A 17,018-nucleotide genomic window follows, 5' to 3' on the forward strand; every position below is an offset into this window, starting at 1 on the left:
CAGCGCATGCCTTCCTGGAGTCTGATCCGTGAATTCTGACGTAGCCCGTGCATCTTAAAAATCCCCATAATAACGCCTAGGCATTTAAGTTGCTATGGTCATTCTGATCGCAAGGCCAATGGAGAAACTCCGGATGTTTCTGTTTCCTTATGACGGTCGGATGGGATGAAGACCTTCTTACCTGCTAAGAGCTGGGAATGTCTGTAGAGATGCATAGAAATGTTTATCACTGTGTCAGTGTGTGAGTATAAAGTGGTGGTTTCTTAGACTATCAGTGGTTTGACCTTGAACCTGTGCCAGTGAACCAGCAGATTACTTTTATTTATGCATTTAATGGATTGAAGAAAAGACCTTCTTCTTTTTTTTTTCCTCCTCTCCGCAACTGCAGTAAGGGAGGGGAGTTGGATATACCTCGCCTAATATCTCCTGGGTTTGCAATCATCATTATTGTTTATTCTTGTGCTCCGAAAGCCGAGTCTTCTTGATGGCTCCCTTAGGTGAAGTTGGGAACTATTTCGGTGTGCAGGATGCAGTACCGTTTGGGAACGTGCCCGTGTTGCCGGTGGACAGCCCGGTTTTGCTAAGTGACCACCTGGGGCAGTCGGAAGCAGGGGGGCTGCCCAGGGGACCCGCAGTCACCGACTTGGATCATTTAAAGGGGATTCTCAGGCGGAGGCAGCTCTACTGCAGGACTGGATTCCACTTAGAGATCTTCCCCAATGGTACTATCCAGGGAACACGGAAAGACCACAGCCGCTTCGGTAGGTATACCGTTAACCCCTCCGTGCCCGTGCGAGGGCAGGTTCGGATTGCTAACTGCCCAGAAGGTGGTGGCCAGGAAGGACTCTCGACCCCCATCCCCTTCTTTCTCCCCCCTCCTCCCCTCTCGACTGTCTTGCCAGCTTTGGGAGAGAGAGAGAGAGAGAGAGAGAGAGAGAGAGAGAGAGAGAGAGAGAGCGAGCGAGCCTCCGGAACTGCAGATCTGCTGCTGGCACCGGTGCAAGTCCACATTGAGAGGCATTTTTTTTTCTCTTAAGAGTGGGGGGCCTGCTTTATTAACAGGGCACCGTCCTCGGTTCTTTTCGATCAGATGCATGGGAAGATGGGGTTGAGGAAGTTTCTTTTGAATGGAGGGATTCCACGAGTTTAAAGCTTTAATCATTAACTGCTAGGAACTTAGCAATGCTTGGAGTTTCCTGGAAGCTAGAGGTGGGTATCACGCGCCCGAAAGGAGGCTGCACCCCGGGCCCCTTCTAGGAAGTCCTCTGCTTGACTTGTAAATTAAACGCATTGTTTATGCCCCCTGTGCGGATCTGAGAGCTCCCGTAGCTTAAGGTTGCTGACTGATTGTTCTGTGGGGAGGAAGACCAGAGCCGGGCAGGGGCGCAGGGGCGCTGGGGCAGGGGCCGAGCGCTCGGCGAGCCAGGGCGTCCGTCCTTCCAGCTCTCCAGCCCTAAGCTCTGCGGGTCGCAGTGTGCAGCCCGCTGGGGATGTGCTGGGCGGGTTGCTCTCCGCGTGCGAGCGCGTGCAGAAGCCGCAGGCTCACCCGAAAGGGCATTACTAGGACTTGGTTTTCCGAACAGGGTATTTGTGACTCAGCAGTGACGGCTGGTGGCTCTGCCCACTCGGCTGTCTGCACACACGTGCTTCCTGGGGCACCCTGAGCCCGACAGCACCAAGTCGACCAGCAGCCCTAACTGGGGGTTGGGGTGAGGGTGCGTGAGTTGGGGAGGGGGCTGTGGGGTACTTTACTTGAAAAACAAATAAGTGCCACAGTGGGCAAGCCGAGTGTTGGAAGGAGTTAAGTTCTGAGAAAACTCACCTGACAACACTTAAACTAGGTCGTAAAAAACAAGGTCCTGCGGTGGTTTTCCTTCCTCGTGCTTTCATGCCAGATGTGGCACACAAGCTAACTCCGTGTTCGGCTTCGTGGCGGCCGCGGAGGATGCCAGGACGTGAGGACGCCTCGGGCCTGGGATGGGGATGCTGCCACATCCACGAGGCCCAGGATCTGTCTTCTTAGGCTCCGGGCTGGGGCTAAACCCAAAGCTCAAAAAAAAAAAAAAAAAAGTTGTGGCTCTTTGCTTTGCCACGCTGCAGCCGCAGCTCCCCCACCGCCTCCGGAGTCCGCGTGCTTCCGAGGGTGGCCGGGAAAGACTAAACTTTCCCCAAAGTGCTCCGGTCCGGCCGCTTTAAGGGCTGCCGCCTTGCCTAGCGTGCAAAGGCAGAACAACAGGCAGTGGGCGGCCGGGGGTGGGAGAGCGAGGGCGCCCTGGGCCGCAGTGGCCACCCGCGGGGCGTCGACGCTGCGCCGGCCCCGGGCGCGCGGCGTGGGCGGCCGGCCCCGGGTGCGCCCCGCCGCCCGAGCCCCGGCCCTCCCGCGCTCCGGCCGGCAGGTGCGGGCTCCGCCGCCCGGGCCCCGCAGCGCTGGTTCCGCGGCCGCCGGGCCAGCTCCGCGCGGTCCTAAACGCGCTCGCCTCGCGGGTGCCTTTCCGCCCCGCTCCCGTGTGCGCCCTTAGGTGCCGCGGGGGACCACCGCCGTGCCAGGGAAAGGGATGGGAGGACGGCGACAAGGCAGGGGTAGCTAACGCGTTGGCTGCGTTGAGGGGATCTGGGGTTTTCGTCCTCCCCACCCATCTGTAGTCCCTCTGCTTTCTCTTTGTTGTGTGCAGTGTGGGACCGGTGGGGCTGACAGCTGCCGCCTTGGGCCGCGCGGCGGTTCGCGGTGTGGGAACGGCTGGAGGCGCGCGACGCGGCAGGAGAGCTGGTGGCGGGGACAGAGGACCGGCTGCCGGGAGGACCCTTGAGCTCCCCGGCCCGTCCCGGCTCCCTACCCTGGTGTCCGGAGCGCACTGCCAGGTGGTGGAGGTCCGAGGAGCTCCGCGGGGCCTGGGAGGTGGGTCGGGGGCTCCTGGTTCGCGCAAGGCCGGAGCAGCCGGGGAAGGGGTGGGGTGGGGGGGTGGGGGGGACAAAGGACCTCGGAGGAGGGCGGAGGGGGCGGCGTGCTATTGTTAGCCGCTTTTGGAGAGCCAGGCGGCGGCCTGTGGACCAGCTTCCCCGCGCCCCCGCCTCGCGGCTAGGGAGCTCAGGGTGCATGCCGGGGGCGCCCAGCTCCGGGCACGCTGCGGTGGGCGGGAGGCAGCTTCATTGTGGGAGCCGCTGGGTCGGTACCCCCGTCCCCCCCGCCCCAGCGCAGCCCAAGTGGACCTCGGTGTGGAGAAACTGCGGGACGCTCCAGCCGGCCTTCTTCACGCACCCCATCCCCCCTTTTTTGATGCAGTCACCTTTAGGGTAGGACACTGGCCACGCGCAACCCAGTCATCAGAAATTCAGCAACTCTGCCTCCAGGGCGAGCGGGGATGCAAGGGTGGATGGAGGTGGGGGCCCGAGGGCGAGAGACGCGTTGTGGGGGTCAGCGGACGGGGCAGTTGCAGGCAGGACGACAGACTGGAGACCCTTAAACAAAAAGCTAGTCCTCTGCCCTCCTGGATCCCAGAGGTTGGAGAAAGGTGTCGCTAAGGAAGTGACATGTCTGCATCTTACATTAGCAGACCTCGTGTGTGTGTGTGTGTGTGTGTGTGTGTGAGAGAGAGAGAGAGAGACAGAGAGAGAGAGAGAGAGAGAGAGAGAGAGAGAGATTGGGAAAGGGGGAGGCAGTGTTGGGTAAGGAAGGTAAAGGAAGCCCCTGGCTGGGCTGGGGACTGGGGCGGTGGGGGAAGGGCGCTCGCTGTGCCACTCACCCTCGCTGGGATGGAGCTGAGTGGGTGGCTGTGCGCAGTGGGGGTGGGGCAGGAGGGCTATTTAAATCTTTCCTGCGGCTGCCGCGAGAAGCGGGCCCCGGGGGTGACAGCAGTGCCGCGGTCTCCCGCTGCTACCGCTGCGGCAGGTCCCAATATTAGCAACCTCTGCAGCTCGGTGCGTGCGCCTCGCAGCCCCGCCCTCGGGAGCCGCGCGGCGCTGGGACCCTGCGGCCTGCGGGAGGGGGCCGGGGCTGCGGCCGTGCGTCCCACCTGGCGCTCCCGCCCGCCGCACCTTCGGGCCTCCCCGCAGCCTCCCCGCTGGGAACTCTCCTCACCTTCCGCTCCTCTTCCGATGCCCGAGAATGCAGGAGCTGCGGGTGGGGGTGGGGCGGGATGGGCTTACCCTTGCTGCAAGCAGAAGGTGCCTTTGCGACCTGACTGGGGATGGCGGCAGGAAACGGGCTGCAGAAAGAATGCTGTGGGTCACCCCTCACCCCCCTCCCCGTCCCACTCTGTTCTCTTCCCCACCCCGTGCACCCGCAGGTGACTGCAGCTGCTGGCGAGCGAGCGTGGTGGTGACACAGCACAGATGCAGGGGACGTGGGGGTGGGGGACGCCTGCCGTGGTAACTTAGGTGGGACCTTGCGGGAGCCCTTTGTCTTTCGTGGGGTGGTGGTTGGAGATGCACAGGGCAAAGGCTCTGCTGATTGTACTTGGGGGGGTCGTAGGGCCGGTAGAGGTGTGCCATTTCATCTAAGCTCCTATACACATATTTATAATCTTTTCACTTTTAAAGCCCCCTTTTTTTTTCCGCAAGGGGAAAAAATCAGTTGGGGCAAGGGTAATGTAGGGTACTAAAGGTGAGCAGTAAGTTTGTGTGGGTGGTCCTGAGCATGTTCCCTCCTTGGCTTGAGATGGGTGACTTGGAAAGACCCCAGAGGGATGCCCCAATAGGGGCCGCGCGATCCAAGGGAGTCTGGTGTGTGTGTGGGGGAAACAAGGGGGCCTATATATATATATATATATATATTTTTTCCCTTTAAAGGAGGTTATAGAATTTTATTTCCAGGATTTTGCGCTTAAAACAATTCCGCCATGTATAATTCTGTTATTCAGTGTCCCTTGCTGTATCTCCCGCTCCTGAGCGGGCTGGGAGACTGATTCCCGGTACTGATGGATTGGGAAGGCCTGGTCTTGCAGGGGCGGAGTGCTGCATTTTCGGGGGGCCTACCTGCTGACTCACTGCACCTTCTGAGATTTTGTGTGTAGTCTGGGCTGAAGAGGGCCGCCCTGTTAGGTGTTGGGGAGGGGGGTTTCTGGTTAGAAGGGTTCTTTAAGTGGGTCAAGGGCTGGGAGGGGCAACTTCTGACCTCCTCCCATTTCTCAGGGTTGGCCTTCTCAGCCTGCCAGTGGAGGCAATGGCCAGCCCAGGAGGGCCAACAGGGCTGGTCCATGTCCATGGCCGACAGTTCATGGTCCATCTGAGCAGAGCTAGGGAAGCCCCATCGGTTTGGGGCCAATTACACAGGGCTGTGTCAAGCACGGTCTGGTGAGCTGGTTTTCTGGAGTAGTCCACGCAGGCCTCCGTCTCTCCTGGAGCATGTCAGACCCCGTGGGCTCCACGGAGCTGGCTTTGCATGCCACGCCATCACTGCCTGGTGTCCTGGCTGTTCTGAGCTGAGGACGTCTAGGAGGTGGGTGCCTTGGAGGAGGGAGATCGCCAGGGTACCCGTGAGAAGGCCACTGTTAATATCAGGTGCTGGCCGTTATTCAGACTTGCCCTCCTTCCTCTCTTCCCTGCCCCCTCCTTTTGCCCTTCCTTTCCTTGATCTTTATTCATTGCAGTGTCCGTGCAGACACCTTCTCTTGCTCGTCCGTGTGAGTAGGTAAAAGGGGTGGGTGTGCAGTTGGCAGCAGCCGGGTTGACCTGGCTGAAGGTTCGGAGCTCATTGTGGTCAAGGTGGTACCAGGAGGGATAAGGTTGAGGTGGGATCTTGCGGCCAGGTCTTTCTGACCTCACAGCATCACAGCAGTCTGGGTGTGGGAGAAGGGCAGTGACTCACAGCTTCCCGGCGCTCTCCCCGCCCTCCCTGGGAGAAGCTGGGCGGGGCTCCTGAGGCCTCAGTGTTCAGGGAGCTGCAGCAGTACAGGTGGTGGCTGGAGGTGATGAAATCTTGCCCACCTGGGGTCATTCCGCAGCTCCGCTGGCCAGGACAACTCCTTGAGGGCCTCACCGCTGGTTTCTGGAAAGCTTTCCCTGATTCACCTTGCCAAGGCTCAGCAAACCACTTGTCCTTTGACTCTGCCCATGACCTGTTCTTCTCACTGTACTCACCACATTACTACTAAGTTAATCTGTGCACCTGTCCTTCTTGCCTTCCGATAGTACCCCCACCCATCTTATTCGAGGTTTCCCTTGCTGAGGTTTCAGTTACTCACTCAACTGTGGTCCAAAGATGCTAAATGGAAGATTCCAGAAGTCAGCAAATCACAAGTTTTGAATAGTTTTTCTTAGAATAATTGTTATGTTTCATCTTATTGTTTGTTGTTATCAATCTTTTGCTGTTGCCTAATTCCTAAAGTAGACATTATAACAGGGGGATGCAGATAGGAAAAAACGTAGTGTAATGGGGTTTGGTATTCTGCGGTCTTAGGCATCTGTGAAATTTGTCTCATGAATTGGAGGGGCTTCTGCTATGGATGTAAGGACCTAAGCTGTTTTGTTTTTCATCTTAAGCATTACTGGAATGGCATGGAACTATAAAAGTCCCAATGAATAGGGGAACACATATGAATTTATAGCCGCATATCAATGCCAGAAAAAGAAGTAAGATATACATCTTAATGCCTTCATTTAAAAATGTTACAAGAATAGTGACTGTAGAACTTAACTATGAAAATCACACAGGAAATGCAGGCTAATAAAAACAAGATGAAAATCAGTTGCAAGTTGTGCATGATAATTCAGGAGACAGGGGTGGGAGTCTGCTGGCCCAGGGACGCGTTATTTAAGCTTCCAGAAACGTGCTTCCCGTTTGTTCACAGTGGGCTGAAACACGGCCGTGCCTCGCGTTGATGCGAGGTGGAGCTGAGAAGGCCTCTCGACTGGCCCAGTGTCCAGTGTCCAGTTATCCCCACGGCCGTTGTTATTCTCATGCATCAAGCTCTCCACGATGGCGTGGAGAGCTTGCTTACACACATTCCGGGCTTGGGGTACTTCCTCAGAGCCTCCTTATTTTTTTTTTTTTTTTTTTTGCGGGAAAACAGAGAGCATTACATGTCCTCTTAGGATGCGGAGGCCTTTTACCATGGAACTCCTCCACATGGACCTCAAAGGGGGCAAAATGATTCCTGTATTTCATCGCGCCTTAGACTGATTTGAGGGTGAGAGTGACCTACATTGTGGCTGGCGTGCTCTCAGTCAGAGACTTGTGAATCTTGCCTGCAGTTAGATGTCACATTCTGATTTCAAGTTACAGACATGGCACACCGAAGCCCATTGGCTGCATCGAAGGTAGAGTGCATCTTATGGGAACTGAGTGGGATGGAAATGCTGGTCCAGGTGTCTTCCCATTTGCTCTGGGAAGTAGGGGAAGCTACCCAGAGACTGTCTTCTTGCAGGTGTATTTCCGTGTTAGAGTCGTGTTAGCAGGTACCAAGCACAATTTGTAATGTCTCTTTATGTTTTTCTATGTGCTGTTTCATATTCTATCAAGGTAAAATGCTTACATGTCCTGATGTGTATTTTGTAAACAACATGAGATAAATGTGGTTTTATGCTTACGAGGCAATTAGGAATGCCTGTTTCAAAGCCAACGCTCTTGGCTTTTTATGCCTTACCTCGGGACAGCGTTTCCTTTCCAGTTAATCCTTTGCTTTATTAGATTTATGCCATTCATATCTTCTGTTGGTTGCAGCACAGTCTATTTTGTGAGAGTTGCAAAATTAATTGTTTAAAAATCTATGTAAGTGCTTTTTTATTAGTCACATGAGACTGTCTATAGCTCAGCGTTACCCTCAGTGGTTTCTTTTTTTTTTCCTAAACTTTTTTTTTTAAACTTTTTCAATATTTGAAGGTATTTTAAAAACAAGAACTCAGTATCTGGTATGTGTGCATTCCAGGGGCTGCACAGAGCAGAAAATTTTAATGTGTAACACGCAGGAGAACGTAGCTGCTTTCTCGTGTGAGCGGTGTCCTAAAAATATATTGTGGGACAATCGTCTTCAAACAGCCATACGGTCAGAGAAATTGAAGCCGCTGTTGTGTGGCCATAAAATTCTGGATTTATGCCTAGCTTAGGTGTTGTTATTCTTAGCGAAGTAAGCAAGAGGAAGGAAATCCGAGACGATCCTGAGCCGGTTTGATTTGGGGGCCTTGGGGATGACCATACCACGTGTGAAGGCAGCAGTGTTTTTGGAACCAGCCTTTCCCCATCAGGAATGTTGTGTTATCTAAATTGCCTCACTGCCTCTTGCAGATAAGCACAGCCAAAAACCAATACTTGATTTAAGCACAAGTATTTGGGCTGTGTGTGGTTTTCCAGAGGGAGCTAGAGGAATTGATAGAGCGGGCAGCTGGGTAATTTTCTGTGTAAACCACAGAGTTACTGAGCACCTTGCACTTGCGGCGTGGGAGCATTTTCTGAATGGACGCCCCCCTTATGATCTGCATTTCCAAACAAGCACTTTCATTTTTTTCTTAAGGAAATTCATTTCTCTTGGTCCTGGGGATGAGGAAGAGCCAGGTGGAGAGATGGCCATGTACAAATACTTAATTACACCTCTATAAAGTTGAAGTAGATTGGTTTTCTCCTAAAATTCTCTTTTTTGACAAATTAGAGTATGTCTGGTAGCTTCTCTGTCTATGCTAAAATGTCCATTCTTTTACTAACTTTAAAAAATTTCCTAAATGCTTTGTACATTATGTAAGCCATGTTAATAAGGACTTTGTATCTTTATGGTGAAGGCAAATGTAGGTAGAAAATGAATTCTCTTAGCCAGTGGTTTTTAAAAGAGAAACCAGCTGGTTAAGCCACGAGAGGCTCTCACGGTTGGGAGCTGTGTTCTGTGTCCCCGCCCAAACCCCCAGGGATGCTGACTCCCAGCATCCCGTGCTCCAAGCTGCCTTCTGCATCCTGCCTTTTGTCTTTCAGGCATCCTGGAATTCATCAGTATAGCAGTGGGCCTGGTCAGCATTCGAGGCGTGGACAGCGGACTCTACCTCGGGATGAACGAGAAGGGGGAGCTGTATGGATCAGTAAGTACTGGCAGAGACTTGGCCAGCCTGTGTTGGATTTCAGCTGCATTTTTCTCTCCGCATTGAACAGAGCAGAAAAGACCCTGAATGTGTCTGGAAGGCAGAGCGGGTGTTTTTGCTGGTTGAGGGAAACCATTTCATTATTATTAATAGGTAATCAGCTGGCCCTCTTCACTGGACCAAAATTGCTGAGACAATACTTTATTGATATGCCAAGCCATCTTCATTATCAAGTCAATACAAAATTCACGAGTGTGAAAAATCCCATCTTCTTGGTTGAATGGGAGTTATTTTTGAAATGAATTGCAACTATCATCTCCCAGGCTTTGCCAAGCATTGTAATTAAAACTTGAAATAGACACTGCAGCAATTACAAAACACTTTCTCTGAAAGACTTAAGGTTTTCATTTTACGGAGAGGTGGAAATTATTGTCAGATATTCTGGTATGTGCTGCTTCCAAGTGCCAGGCACTGTGTGTGCTTAGGGACCTGGCTGTGGCGTCTGCTCTATGGCAAGGGCTCTGCCTTCGCATCCTTGCCTCTGCTAGCACAGGATCTTAAATACAGGTGTTTCTCGCTAAACGTGTGACTATGAGCAATAACAGATTATTAGTTACTAGATACTTTCTTGGAGTGTCAACATCAAAACCTGTGAAGAAATTACCCCCTTTATCTTTTCGTTGTAATCACTGGTGGTCAAGCGAGAACTTAAGCTATTAGTTATCTGAAATGTAACAGTTTTGATTAGTACTCATAAAAAGTTGAAAATTCAAAGAACCTCAGCATCAGATAAGTTCTGGAGTCGTTTGTCCATGGAAATGAAAGTCAAAAATGTTTTCTATTTCTGCTCTTCTGTTTATAAACCAATGAGAGTCCTACTCACACGTAAGGATACTGTATGTGGTTTTAATCTTTTACTCAAAAACTCCAGGTGACAACACATCATGGCCAGTGTAATTTGAATGTAACACACCATATTAAAACAAAGCTAGATTTCTTTGGAAAGCAGTTATAGTGTGAAGGTGGGAGGTTAGGGCTGGTAAGAGAAGGAAGAGGAGGAGAAAGAGAGATCTTCTGTCTGCTGGTTCACTCTCCAAATGGGCTGTGGCCATGTCTTGCCTTCCCAGGAGTGGATGGGAAGGAGCAGCCAGGAGTCTGACCAGCGCTCACGCGGGGTGCTTGGTCTCACAGGCTGCTTAAAGACCTGCCGCTTACACACCATTTTTAGTGACCCAGGCTGTGAGTTTTCTGCCTTGATAAAGTTTCAAACTCTAGGTTGATTAATTTGTTTAGACACTTAATTTCTCTTTAAAGTGCCTCCTTCAGAGAGTAAATTGCTTTGAAACAGGTCTTGAAGTTTGGACTTCGCAATCACAATTGGTTTGAGCAAAGTTACTTCCCAGATGACTTTTGCAGATACTTTGGTGTGCAAAGAAAAGGTGTAGAAAATACGAGATGACTTGTAAGTTTATGGATTAGAAGGTGATTTTTTTCTTTTACCATATTATTTTTTTCTACTTCTAGGGATTTAATTGAACTCTGTGAAATGTCCTTTTTTGTGTGTAGGACTGAAGTTCTTGGCTTTGGTGGGTGGGAGGGACTCCTAGCGCAATGGTCTCTCTTCCTTAACATCACCCATGCCACGTACCTTTTATTCAGGGTGTATCTCACTATGTGCTCATTACATTATTTAAATAAATACATAGATCTGGAAGTATAGCTCATGTATATGTTACCTTATTTGGTGAAACATGCATCCAATGAAATGTTTGCATCAGCCACAGTAAAGTTCTCATCTCTAGGATCTCTCTGGAGTGTCCCTTCCGCAGGACCCTCTGGAGTGTCCTCCCTTTGGCTCCAGTGAAGTCAGCAGTGTGGTTCAGAGTCCTGGGTAGTTAAGGGTTGATGGGGAGGCCACATCTCATTTTATGTTGGCAAAAGTGCCTGTGCGGTTGTTGCTTGGGGTAAGGCGTGTTTCCCCTTCTGGGTAGTTTCAGTGGCTTCCTGGGTGGGTGGGCGGGGAGGAACTCCTGCCTGTAGTGCCCTATGCATGGCCCAGTGCCTGGAGCAGTGTGGAAGGCACTTTGCATTAGACCCAGTGGCAAGACTGCAAGAAGGGAGGGAGGGAGCAAGATGGAGAACACCATCTTGTGTTGACTTCTGGGAAGCCATGCTGCCTAGTTCAGGGTTTCTGAGTATACACCATGAGTGTGGTGAGACTTGGAGTTCTCCCTGCACTCCGCACGACCACACAGCTGACTGATCCTAGTCATTCAGATGTATGTGGTTAAATGAATCTCTTGTGCTGGAGCATCTTTGACCACCTGAGATTGTTGAAAACATCACTTGCCTTGCAAGTCTCCATCACGTCTCTGACTGCATCTTTAGTTCAGTTACCAGTCCTTTTATTTATTTTTCAAAATTTATGTATTTATTTTTATTAGAAAGGCAGATATACAGAGAAAAGGAGAGATGGAGAAAAAGATCTTCCATCCACTGGTTCACTCCCCAAGTGGTTGCAATGGTCCCGAGCTGAGTTTTTCCAAAGCCAGGAGTCAGTAGCTTCTTCTAGGTCTCCCACGTGGGTGCAAGGTCCCAAGGCTTTGGGCCAGCCTTGACTGCCTTCCCAGGCCACAAGCAGGGAGCTCGATGGGAAATGGAGCAGCTGGGACATGAATAGGCACCCATATGGGATCCCAGTACATGCAAGGCAAGGATTTAGCCACTGGGCTATCACACTGGCCCCTTATTACCACTTCTTAACTTTTCTTCTGAGCCCTGGGAATTCTGTGCTTGTATTTCCATGTTTCTAGAAGTGGCAGTATAATTTTTAGGATGGCCAATTTTTAAAATACATTTTTGTTTTCTGTCATTAGCATAAAGATCTATGCTATGTTTTTTTCTTTTAGCTTGTTTATTTATATTTGTTTGAAAGGCAAAGGGTCAGAGAGACTGGAGAGCTTCTGTTTGCTGCTTCACTCCCCGGGAAACTCAACAACTGCTGTGATGGGTTAGGGGGACAATATCAGGATGCAGCAACTGGGTCCAGGTTTTCCCTGTGGGTGTGAGGGATCGCATTCCTTGAGTCAGCATCTGCTGCCTCCCAAGGTGTGTCTTAGCAAGAAGCTGGACTTAAAAGTAGGAGTCGAGATTTGACTCCAGGTACTCTTGATAGGAAATATGAACACCCAAGTAGACCGCTATACTGAACATTGGCCTTGCATTTTACATCTTTAATTTTATTTTCATTTTTATTTCCCAAATACCCACTCTAGCTAGGGCTGGATCCGTCTGAAGTTGACAGTCAGGAACTCTGTGTATATCTCCCACGTGGGTAGCTAGGCTGTCCCCTGCTGCCTCCCAGAGTACACATAAGCAAGAAGCTGGTTCCGAAGCAGAGTTGCAGGGTCTTAATCCGACACTCCAGGAGAGGATGTGGCCCTCAGGTAGCCTTTCATTGCATATCTGCCCCCTCCTATATTTCTTTTAAAATAGGACCTCACACCTAACCGTGGTTCCTGCTTGAAGCAAGTACTGAGCAACCACTCTTTGGATAGGAATGAATTGAATGGTAGTGATTTCTCCGCCTTTTCTTCAGTGCATACGTGGGGACCTGGCTGCATCTCCAGTTGCATGGTCACTGTGTGTTTTTAGACTCTGGTTGGAGGAAGCATCCTGGCACTTGCTCACTTGCTTTTTCTTGTTTCTGCTCTGGGTTGGCCTGAGCTTTGCACAGCTGGGGTTGGAGAAGTGAGAGTGCAGTGGCGAGAACGTGGTGGGGCCCTCACTCTGTCACCTCCCAAGGAGGCTCGTGTCTCAGATGAAGAACTGGAGGTAGACCTCTTCCCTGTCTCTTCCTGATCTAGGTGGGCTCTAGAATTCCAGGCTGGCTATTTCAGCCTTCTGTGCTTTGCCCACGGCCTCCTCAGTGCTGAAAGGAGAACCCCCAGGACAGGGGTTGTTGTTGCCCTACAGGCTGAACCTCCTGCAGGCCAGGGGAACCGAGGGGGAGCTGGGCTGGCTCCTCTGGGGCTGGCTTCCCATGTTTCCCACTGGGTTTGCAATTCTCACACTTGAGATGCTAGCTTTGGGATCGAAATGAATCCATAGCTGTGTGAAGTTGTGTGAAGCTCTACTAGCCAAACATGGAGAGTTGTTTCCAAATATTAGACAAATCATGAAAAGGTGGATCTTGGGCCCGGTGTGGTAGCTTAGTAGCTAAAGTCCTCTCCTTGCAAGCACTGGGATCCCATATGGGTGCCAATTCTAATCCCAGCAGCCCTGCTTTCCATCCAGCTCCCTGCTTGTGGCCTGGGAAAGCTGTCGAGGACGGCCCAAAGCCTTGGGACCCTGCACATGTATGGGAGACCCAGAGGTAACTCTTGGCTTCTGGCATCAGATTAGCTCAGCTCTGGGCCATTGCAGCCACTTGGGGAGTGAACCAGTGGATGGAAGATCCTCCTCTCTGTCTTTCCTCCTCTCTGTATATCTACCTTTTATAATAAAAATAAATGAATCCTTAAAAAAAAAACAAAGAAAGTAAAGGTGGATCTTGTTAAGAATGTAGGTAAATCAGAGATTTGGGGAAAATAAGATTTATTTGTGTGAATTAAATTGAAATGCAAAAGAATAGTTATTTGAATAAAGTAAATTAATATGCAAATGTAGTAAAATCCCTTTAAAATGTATTTTTGCATTTTGGGAGTTTCTTTTTTTTTTTTGTTTACGTAGTGTTGCTTTATTTCCAGGTTTGTTTTGAGAGTGCGAGCAGTCAGAGGTGAAACTTCGTCAAGGAGGTGGATAGGATCCTAATGCCTTCTTAGAAAGCTGACACAGGCAGAATTGTTCATCCGTGTTAGGATTTGGTTGACGAAGACCGTAAATCCAACTCAGTAGTAGAGTTGGATGATTGCGTTTGTGTGTTAATTTATCCCCACATCCATTCATTCATTTATTTCACATCTGCTCATGTCCCTTCTGTGTCTAGCACTGGTAGAAGCATATGACAATGAAACTCATCTCTCTAGATCTGCTAGGAGGGAAACATAAATAATTCAATGCCATGTGAAATTCCCCATGGTGGAGTTGAAACACCTGCGGGTGTTGGGTGATGTCCTTTATGTAAGGTTTTGGAGGATGAACAGGAGTCTGCAGGAGCAAAGGGCAGGCAGTGTAGGGCCGTGGTTCTTCCACTGTAAACGTTGGAGCATTTGCTATGTTTGAAGTTGTGGGGAGGATATTAGATCACTCACGAACATGCCTGCGCAAATACACATCCAGAAGACTGGAGTGTCATATTGTTCCTGATACAAATTGTTTGAATATTCTCAAGGTACTTTATAGCATCAAGAATAATCGACTATAATAAATATCCCATTAGAAAAAGATGTGGTATCTCAAACTAAATAACACATGAACTGATTAGGGTACAAAGAACAGATTAGTCTGATTCGACTTAAATATTTGAGTTTGGAGCTAATGGAAACTAACAAGCTCAGATTAGATTTTATAGGACTTGGAGTGATGAGGAGTTTGGAAGGACAATCTGAAGTGCCATTGTTAGAGATTGAATCGTCGCCCTCTCTGTGATGGTGGAGGTGGTCAGATTGAGCGTGGACCGTGGAGATCATGGATGGGGTTGGCGCTAGAGAGCTTCCTTGCTCTGTTCCCTGCACATGAGGAGACATGTGTGCACCTGGAAGAGGGCGCTCACCAGAATCCTGACGTGTTGCCACCTGATTCTAGAACTGAGAAACACATCTCTGTAGTTCGTAAGCCATCCCCAAATGGGAGTGTGTGAAAAAAATGAATGACCTTCCAGAAGGGCATTTGACCCATTCATTAAGAAAAAAATGGCACTCACTGAACGGATGGCTTGGGAGCCTGGAACCAACAGGGATGCTGAAGTGAGGGCTACCAGATGGGGTTCCGCTCACACCTGTCCGTTGGTCCTGCCCACTACTGGCTTCTCCGATCTCATGAAGCTTTTTAGCATCCCAGTCCCTTCTCTACCAGCCTTCTGCTTCCTGAAAGCCCAGATTATGACACGTGGTCGCTGCTGACCCAGTTCGTCAGCCTGTCCTGAGCTATGCATGGGCACTGGGCTGTGTTGGATCATCATCCTTTCTGTGTAGTTGTCTGCTTATGGAATCCAGTTGTTTCCACAAGAATTATTTCATTCATTTACCAAACTGAAAACAAGAGAAGTTTAGGCAACTTGCTGATGTAAGGACTCAGGGCTAGCTCTTATAGTCCCAGACCAATGCTTTGGGAGCCATCTCTGTCAGCACCCTGCTTTAGGTGCTTGTTAAAACAGGTGCTCCTTATGGGTTACACTGTGTGTCAGGAGAAGCAGTTGGACCCTGGTTTATGGGGATTTGTATAATCAGTAACCAGGGAATCATGATTTATAGTTGTGTTGCCAGTGCAAGTAAGCTTTGTTTTTTTTATGCACAGCTTAGTTGGGGCAGTTTTCTGCAATGGGCAGAGGTAGATGAGCCAAAGAAGTTGGTTTGCATGTTGTAGTATTTGCACTTTGTGGAGTGAGTGGGAGGAGCCCTGTAGAACCACCTGTCTCAGGGCTGAGGAATAAACATGCTAGCCTCTCTAGAAGGAGAACCACAAGGGTCTCTTTGAGGGGGTTGGGTTTAGAAAATCCCTTGGATACCAAAGTCTGCAGTTGCTCATTGCCCATACATGGATTGGGGTGATTTTGGCAGAGAATCCACTCAATCCTCCTGTAGGATTTTGAATTGTTTCTGGATGACGTCAGTGCTGTCTGTGTACACAGTTGCTAACTCGGACAGGAAATATTGAGAAGGAATAAGTCTATAAATATTCAGTATGAACAAATTCTTTTTTCTGAAGAAAATTTCTCAAGATCTGTTTATTTGAAAGGCAAAATGATGGGCATCAGGATGGGAGTTAGGAGTGAAGGAGGGGAGGAGAGAGAGAGGCACACAGGAAAAGAGAGAGAGAGAGAGAGTTATCTTCCATCTGTTTATTCACTGCTAGAATTTCTGCAGCATTCAGGACTAGGCCAAAGCAAAACCAGGGATCAGTGACTCCATCAGCTTCTGCAACATGGAGGGCAGGAACTTAAGTACGTGAGTCATCTCCTCTGTTGCCTTCCCAGGAACATTAACAGGGAGCTGGTCATAGGTGGAGCAGCCTGGACTTGAACTGGCACTCATGTGAGGTGCTGGAGTTGCAGCTGGTAGCTTAACATGATGCACCCCAGTTACCAGACCCAATGATGCCATTTAAATATGTGCAAGGTAAGCTAGATATGAATCCTCTATGTCAGACTTCTTTGACTAAGCTTTAAGTCCAACGAAATCCAAACTGGTACGGTTAGTTCCATGAGTAGGTGAGATTACCTGATGAAGGAAGAGCCCCGGCCAGAGAGGCCTGGCCTCCATGGTGCTTGGCATGGCCGCCCTTCCCTGGTCCTTGAGTGACCTTGTTCTTCCCCAGCATCTGCCTGTTTGAGTTCCTGTGAAACCACGTGACCGTCACCTGGCCTTCATTTGAACTGACGGTATCTCTGCTGGACTGTGAGGGCCTTTTTCTTTTTCCTGTTTGCCCTGGTGATGCTTAAATCATCCTGCTTATCCCTGAAAGTAATTTTAAATCCAGATACTCTGTGTCCTCCTCACTTATAGAGGAGATTGGTACTAGGATTTCCGTGGACAGCAAACTCTGTAGGAACTCAGGCCCTGATGGAAAATGGCCCAATGTTGGCCTAGAATCCCTGCGTATCCTCTATGCGCTCAGTCATTTCCAGATAGTAATATTATCTAATGCAGCAGGGAATCACGACAAGAAAAACAGCTGTATCTGTTCAGTTTAGATCTAGCGAATTTTTTCCCCGAGCCTTTTTGATGCTGGGTTTGTTGAATACATGGGTACAGAACCCGTGTTTGCAATAGGCTGACTTGTGGCTCTGGAGTGGCAGGATCTGGCTGGGAGGTGATTGTATGGAGGGTCCTGAATTCCTCCAGGAGATTCCTTCACTGTGC

At 50.0% G+C, this 17,018-nt stretch overlaps 1 protein-coding gene across 1 annotated transcript in view; it reads left to right on the forward strand.

Moving 5' to 3' along the window:
- The first annotated feature begins 335 nt into the window (after positions 1 to 335).
- FGF9 (fibroblast growth factor 9) overlaps positions 336 to 17,018 on the forward strand; it is a 33,840-nt gene continuing 17,157 nt past the window's right edge. The window contains exons 1-2 of the mRNA XM_040988338.1: positions 336 to 761; positions 8,894 to 8,997. Coding sequence (XP_040844272.1) covers positions 485 to 761; positions 8,894 to 8,997 — 381 coding nt within the window. The 5' untranslated portion in view covers positions 336 to 484. The remainder of the gene's footprint in view (positions 762 to 8,893; positions 8,998 to 17,018) is intronic.

Source organism: Ochotona curzoniae, unplaced genomic scaffold (assembly GCF_017591425.1).
Source record: "Ochotona curzoniae isolate NIBS_2020 unplaced genomic scaffold, NIBS_Ocur_1.0 contig_4838, whole genome shotgun sequence".
NCBI classification, from domain to species: domain Eukaryota; kingdom Metazoa; phylum Chordata; class Mammalia; order Lagomorpha; family Ochotonidae; genus Ochotona; species Ochotona curzoniae.